This window comes from Merops nubicus, unplaced genomic scaffold (genome assembly GCF_000691845.1).
Source record: "Merops nubicus isolate BGI_N331 unplaced genomic scaffold, ASM69184v1 scaffold37636, whole genome shotgun sequence".
Classification (NCBI taxonomy): Eukaryota; Metazoa; Chordata; class Aves; order Coraciiformes; family Meropidae; genus Merops; species Merops nubicus.
Window position 1 is genome coordinate 4,764 of NW_008615018.1, and position 7,014 is coordinate 11,777.

Here is a 7,014-nt window from a genome sequence, read left to right on the forward strand (position 1 = left end):
CCTCAGGCAAGATGATACATTCAAATTTTTTTTGACCCTAATGAAATAAAATCAGATCCTTTGAGTAAAGACGATGGCTGTTAGATAGGTGTAATGATTTTATGAATGTAAACTTAAAAGGTCCTGAATTATGCATGCTTATAAAATGTGAAATCTACTCTACAACAGTCAGTATTTTATTGTGCGTAATCTTTCTTCTTTACATTTTCAGGATGGAACATGAAGCTACCCAGCTAGAAAAGCAGCATGTGCATAGTGTGTATGAAAACACTGCTGCCTACTTTAATGACCTGCAGAGCAAAGCATGGCCTCGTGTTCGAAACTTTCTGCTGGAGCAAAAGCCTGGCAGTCTTGTTGCTGATATAGGTAAGCTATTGTTTGACGTGGCCTGAAAGATTGTTTACAAGCTTCCTTAGTAGCACCTGTTTTTAGAACTTGCTTAAATTTGTTTTAAAGATTGTTTTAAAATTGTTTATAAGCCCATATTAGATGTCACACAGGACTTGCTTTAGTTCTTTAACAGTGTGTCAGGTAGCCAGTAAATATATTTTTTGACTTACTTCTGTTGAGCTAAGCCTTACATCTATCAGTTTACCCAGAGGCTTAGTGTTCTGACATTCCCTTGGAGCCTTTTTTTAAAAAGAGTGTTAATAGCTCAATTATTTAATTTTTCAGTTTCTTTAGATCTCTTGGTTTAACTACTGCTGGTCTGCAATTTATTTTTTTTTCTTCATGTGTTTTAAAACTCCTCATGTCAAGGCTTTATCTTAAGAGAAATCTTCTGACGTGATTGCTATTAAAAAATAAATTAAAAATTAGATTCTCAGAATCTCCCTATGATTCTCAACATGGACATCAAAATCTCATTTTCCTACTATGGCATTGGTTTCCCAAAATTTACACCTTGATTTTCTGTTGCACCTACAGAGTTCTTAGGGGTTTTCAGGTCCTGGTGTACCTACTTTGTTTCTGTTATGACTTTAGTCCTATACAGGATGTCATTGCATACTGGATGCTCCTTTGCACCACTAGATTTTCCTCACTGTTTAGACTAATAAAATGTTCTTACACATCAAAGTGTAATGAAATGTACACAAAAAAATCATGCATCTGTCTTATCCTTCAAGAGAAAAACATTATTTGAAGATGCTGTAGGCTGTAGTCAAAGGATAACGTATAGTTCTCCTTCTGTTGAGCAGTACCCCAAAAATACTTGACTGCAATTATTTTTAATATATCTTTTCCTCTATATGACAGCATCATTTTCACTAATAATCTTAGGAGACATCCTATGGCATGCATTCATTCAACAGTGACCTTAACATGATATTTCTCAGCCAGAGGTTTCTGTCACCTCAATAGAGGTAATTTCAAGCTTAGCTGAAGTTCTTGAGGTTTTTTCTGCAAGTATCATAGTGGTTTAAGATCACCCTGTTACAGTTTCAGCTGAAATAATTTAAATGCATGTGAAGTAGCTGGAGAGAAGGTAGATACTTCGGTTGCCTATAAGAATATTCCCATCAAGGTACATAAGGTACCTCCTTTTATGAGGTTTAATAAGATCTACAGGAATCTGACTATTGTGCTTATTTTTTGTATGTATTTTGGGAGAAAGGTTCCCTAGTGGCACTAAAATTTTCAGTATGAGATCCTCAACTGACTTTCCTTTCCTGTTCAATACCACCTTTTATTAAAATATCATTTTGTCTCATTGCCTTATTGTCAGTAATTCATCAAAATAAATTACAATAGCATGGCCATTGTTAACAGCTTCATGATGGAATCCACCTTCCTGATGAGCCATTTAAAAGTGAATCTCTTGCAAATGTGGATTTTTAGAGTACTGGGAGTGCTGTCACTATTTAGCTTCATTTCAGAGAGGACCCTATACTTCCAAAACCATACTATGATTAAAAAGCACTCCACCAAAAGCTATGCATTAAGCAACTGAATCTTCTGAATTAATGTACATTTGACTAAATGTGTTCCCTCAGCAAACACAGTAACCAATAATACATTATACTAATTTTAAAATTTATGCTAACGTGAAGAGCTTCATGTTTTATTGCTTATGTTCCCTGAGCTGCATCAACAATATGAATCTTTTCCATTTCTCTCAAGTGTTACTTCAAAGAATAGTGTTTGCTTTTTCTTTTAGAAATATGCTCTTTTTTTCACCACTGAAGTGTTATGCTGTTCTCCAGCAGTTCCTGTGCTGCCTCTTTAGATAATGGTGCACATTAGCATCAACGAGAGCAGCAGCGCTGCAAGAAGCAGTGATGTTTCTAAAGATAACTCCGGGCCTTTAAATTGAATTACCAGTACTGCAATGGTTCTCTTTGCCAAGCTGCTACCCCGTTGCTTGGCTGTCAGCTTTCAGAAATTATTTTCACTACGACCCATAATGGCAGTGAATATTTCCTAATCTAATTTTGAAAAGTGCCTGTTATGCATACAGTATTGAAGATTTCAATTTAGTACAGTGTAGTCCTTGAGAAGACATACTTTTAGGCTGAAGACATTTGGGAACAGTTCATTACATCTGCATGCATTATAATGCATTGGCACAAAGACAGGAGGAGGACGTGCCTGTGACGTCATTGGAAATGGGATACCACGCTATATAAAGGCTCAGTATGAAGTAGCATGGTGTTTTTTTTTTTCTCTAAGATACACAGTAGTGGCTGCAGAGGACCCCACCTTCCTTCTCCCACCTGTATGTACCCTTGCACCCCAAAGAAAGAACGCATAACCTGCTGTTACACAGGGCTATGTAATGTGTGTTTTTGTTGGTGATGTTGGTACTGTTACATTGTTAAGGGAATGAACATATAATTTCAAATGAATGCTGCAGCAGTTAGGCTAGTAGGAGCAAGCCATTGTTTTGTTTTCCAGGAAACCTTAGAATTAGGAAAGCCCTCCCGTTATTTTCACTGCTTTAAGAGGGGTAGCAAATGTTTGGAACATACAACTTTTGATCAAGTATTCTTCTCTTTAGGTTGTGGGACTGGAAAGTATCTCAATGTCAACAATCAGGTGTATAATCTTGGCTGTGATTACTGCAGACCATTGGTAGAGATTGCAAGGAAGAAAGATGATGAAGTTCTTGTATGTGACAATCTTAACCTTCCCTTTAGGGACCAGTGCTTCAATGCAGTCATTTCCATTGGAGGTAAGACAACATGCATGCATTCTGGCCCACGGCAAATGGGAGTTGTTGGGGGTCCTTTCCTTCCCATGTGTCTTTATCTCAGTTATATTTGTTTTGAAATAATTCCCTTAGAATCACAGCAGATATTACTGAAATTAAGGTAGTAAATATGAAAAGGGAAAAAAAAAATAGTTCTCTTGCACAGAGGCATTGTTGACCAGGAAAGTATGTGGATCATTTGTTTGTTTATATGTGCTTTTGTTTACCCTGCAGAGAAATTATTTCCTTCCAGCGTGCAGTTTAAACAAGCAGATACTGATATAAACAAGGCTGCTCACAGTTTAAACAGATTAGGTGGTCAAGATAAACTCTTGGTTCCTCCTTAGGATCTGTTTTGAAATAGAAAAGGCATTGAAATGAAAACTCGGTTTCTCTACAGCAGAACTTGAAAGTCATGTTAACTATTATGTGTAATGAATTCAAATTTTGTTTTGAGTAGTCATAAAATAAGAACTTAGAGCCATGCAAGTGCCTGTTACCTGAAATGAGTGAAGTATCTGAGCATCTTAACTCCTCTGACCTCTCTTTTTGAAAACTTTGCTCATAATTTGAGAAATATAAACTTGAAAAGGGTAGATGAGGAATAGTTAAGAGCACCTAGTTACAGTCTACAGTTTTAACTCTACTCTTGCTTGAACTTTCACACTGGTTCACTGTATCTAACAAAAAGACAAAGCATGGTAATTGTTATTGATAGCAATCACCAAACTTGAAACATGATAGAAATGCATTTTTAAATGTATTTTTCGTATATGCAGGTTGTCAGGGTGACTAATATGCAATATATTACTTTGCTTTCACGTTGGCTGGTTAACTGGTGTGCCCTATCTACATCTCAGGTCTTGTAGCATAATTTCAGGGTTATCAGATCAGCTGACTTTGAAGGATAGTGTACCTATCTGATGCTTATACCAATTACAGGCCCAAGAAGATTAAAAGTTCACATGATACTTCTGTACATTTAACTATAATGGATCTTAATCCCTCTTGAATAGAGACACAGTATGCCTGTATCCATCTAATTCTAAAGAAAATGTTTTTTATCCCATTCCAGGGAATAGCAAGTATTTCTGTACATAGTCAAATACTCTTCTTGGCTTTGCTGGTAAAATCTTGTTTATAGGATTTGTGTTTTTGCAGAACCACCAGAATGACTATGTGATTTTAAGCATGAAGAATATTTAACTCATTAAATTAATTGCTTAGATAGAGCTTGCACAGATTCTGTTGGTTGGCACTTTTTTTTTTTCTGGTGAACTCACATGCTTACGCTGTCTCTGGCAGTTTTGATAGTATTTTGCTGGAGGTTCTGTGGTGATGTATGGCTTAACTCTAGTATGAGAGAAAATTACAGTTCCTTTATACCCATCTTGTTCAAGAAATTGAAAGACTGTCTTTTTTTTTTTTTTTTTCTTCTTTTTTCAAAATTTGAGAAAATATTGGCAAGAGTCAGGAGTACCTGGAAACAGTGACCATATGGACAGGGGAACTTTTCTCAGAGTTTGCTATCTTATGTTCTCAGCTGCTTGTGAGGGCCTAGTTAATATCAGCTGCCAAGAATGCTTTTCTTGGCTTGCAGTGCAAAAGCTGCATTCTTTCCCCTTGGTAATGTAATCATTGTTTTGAATAAAGACAGGGTTAGTTGGACACACTTTCCGTAACTTCAATGTTGAAATAACACTATTTCTACAAGTAGAATTGGCTACTGTCAGGCACTGCATATAATCTAATTTTTTTCAAGGTATGGGGATGTTTTACAGCTAAGAACTTATACCGTTATTCTGTGTTGTTAAATGGGTAGATTGAATGTTCTGCATGTAGAAGTGGCTGGCTCCAAGTCCCCTTGAAACAAATTATTCAGTCAATCCTCTTTATGTCATGGATTGACTCAGATCTAGTACTGATGACATATACAGTAACGTGACCAATCTCAGTACCAATTAATGTTTCTGAGAGTTTAGAAAGAAAATAACTGTCTTAGCTATTCTTTGGCTGTTAAAATTGGTTCTTTCAGGTAAATAGGAAAACAAACAGTGTAGAAATCTTGAAATGCTGCTTTGTTTCACATTACAGTGTAGTTTGAAAATATGGAAATTAATTCCTGGAAAGAAAACACAAATATAGTAGTCAATAGTTTTATTTTTAATTTTACTTCTTTGGTTTTAATAACATAACATAATGTAACAAAAAATGATCACTCAGACATGCGATAGGTTGAAATACTTCTCATTTTTTAACTGCAAAACACTCTATTAAGTCAATGCCTTTCTGAAAAATTAAAGCAATAGGAAATATTTCTGTCTAATTTTTTTCACTAACTCTTTTGAAAGTGCACTGATATAAAAATACAAAGTATCTTTTTGCTGGTATTACATTTCACTGTATTTGTTGAGCATTCTGGGGTAAACTTAGGCTGTGGTAGCAATAAATTCAGTGCTGTTGCCAGCTTGCAGTGGCTGATATTTGGGATATGGCAACTCAAATGACTAAATACGTAGAACAGGTTGAAGATGAAAATGCTATGTACTTAGTAATATTCAATACATAATGCCTTTCCTTTTTTGCAGTGATCCATCATTTCTCAACTAAACAAAGAAGAATCAAAGCAATAAAGGAAATGGCAAGGGTATTGATACCTGGAGGCCAGATGATGATTTATGTTTGGGCTATGGAACAAAAGAATCGTCGCTTTGAGAAACAAGACGTGTTTGTTCCTTGGAACAAGGCCTTGTGCTCACGGCATTTTTCAGAGTCGAATCAAGCTGGAGATAAGGGTGAGTTTGTGCATGCTGTAAAAAGCCAAGACATACACCCTGCACAGCTAGTCATCTCTGATTGCAGCTACCAAACCAATCTGCAGCCAGAAACTGATTCAAAGCATTCCCACAATATGGACCATTGCTTATCGAGAGCCTGCTGCATGAAAATTTCTGAAGATGAGAACAGATTTTACAGTGCTCTAGGAAGATCTTTCCGCTCGTGGTTCTTCTCCAGATCCCTTGACGAATCAGCCCTGAGAAAACAAACTGACAAAATGAAGCTTATGAAGAATGAAGAATGGGCAAACAGTACGGTTCCCGTTCAGCACTCGCGACACTGCAGTTTGGATTTAGGGCACCATGGGCCACTGTTAAAAGAACAAAGTTTAGATGATGATGAGGTGTTCATGGAAGGCCTGCCTCTCAAAAGAACACAGTGGTCACCAGCTGCAGATGCACTGAAGGATTTAAGTTTAAATGGAGAACACCAAAATGTAGCTCAGAACAAGTGTGAAGAAGCTTCATTTATGAATAGCCCAGTGGAAGACAGGGACTACAGCTGTACTTGTAATAAAGATGGTACTGGGAAGTCTAATACTCGCAAGTTTTTCAAAAGAACTTCAACAACTGACTCCACTGACTCTGCTTTGGATTCAGCAGTGTCTGTTGGGGACCAAACTGATGCCATGTTGGATACAAAAGCCTTCATGCGCTATTATCATGTTTTTCGGGAAGGGGAGCTGTGCTCTCTGGTAGAAGAGAATGTGCCTGAACTTGAGATACTTTCTTCCTGCTATGACCATGGAAACTGGTGCATTATTGCAGAGAAAAGAGGAACATAGCTGTAAGGAGAACAAAGCAGAATCCAGTGACTGAGGATTTTAAGCTGCTCCTTGTGTTCCCGTGATTGTGCAGTGTGACATGGAAATTGAACCTCATGTAGTTATGTGCCATTCCTTCTTGAGTTATCTCTCTACCTATTTAACTATCTCATGCAAGGTCTATATATAGGGAATGTAAGCAGTAAACAATATTTATGCTTTG

At 36.9% G+C, this 7,014-nt stretch overlaps 1 protein-coding gene across 1 annotated transcript; it reads left to right on the forward strand.

The window, feature by feature from the left end:
* The first annotated feature begins 212 nt into the window (after window positions 1-212).
* Window positions 213-6,812, forward strand: LOC103774968 (putative methyltransferase KIAA1456 homolog). The gene is made up of 3 exons (XM_008942409.1): window positions 213-366; window positions 2,999-3,172; window positions 5,779-6,812. Exons 1-3 carry the CDS (start codon window positions 213-215, stop codon window positions 6,810-6,812), a joined length of 1,362 nt encoding a protein of 453 aa, XP_008940657.1.
* The last annotated feature ends 202 nt before the right edge of the window (window positions 6,813-7,014 follow it).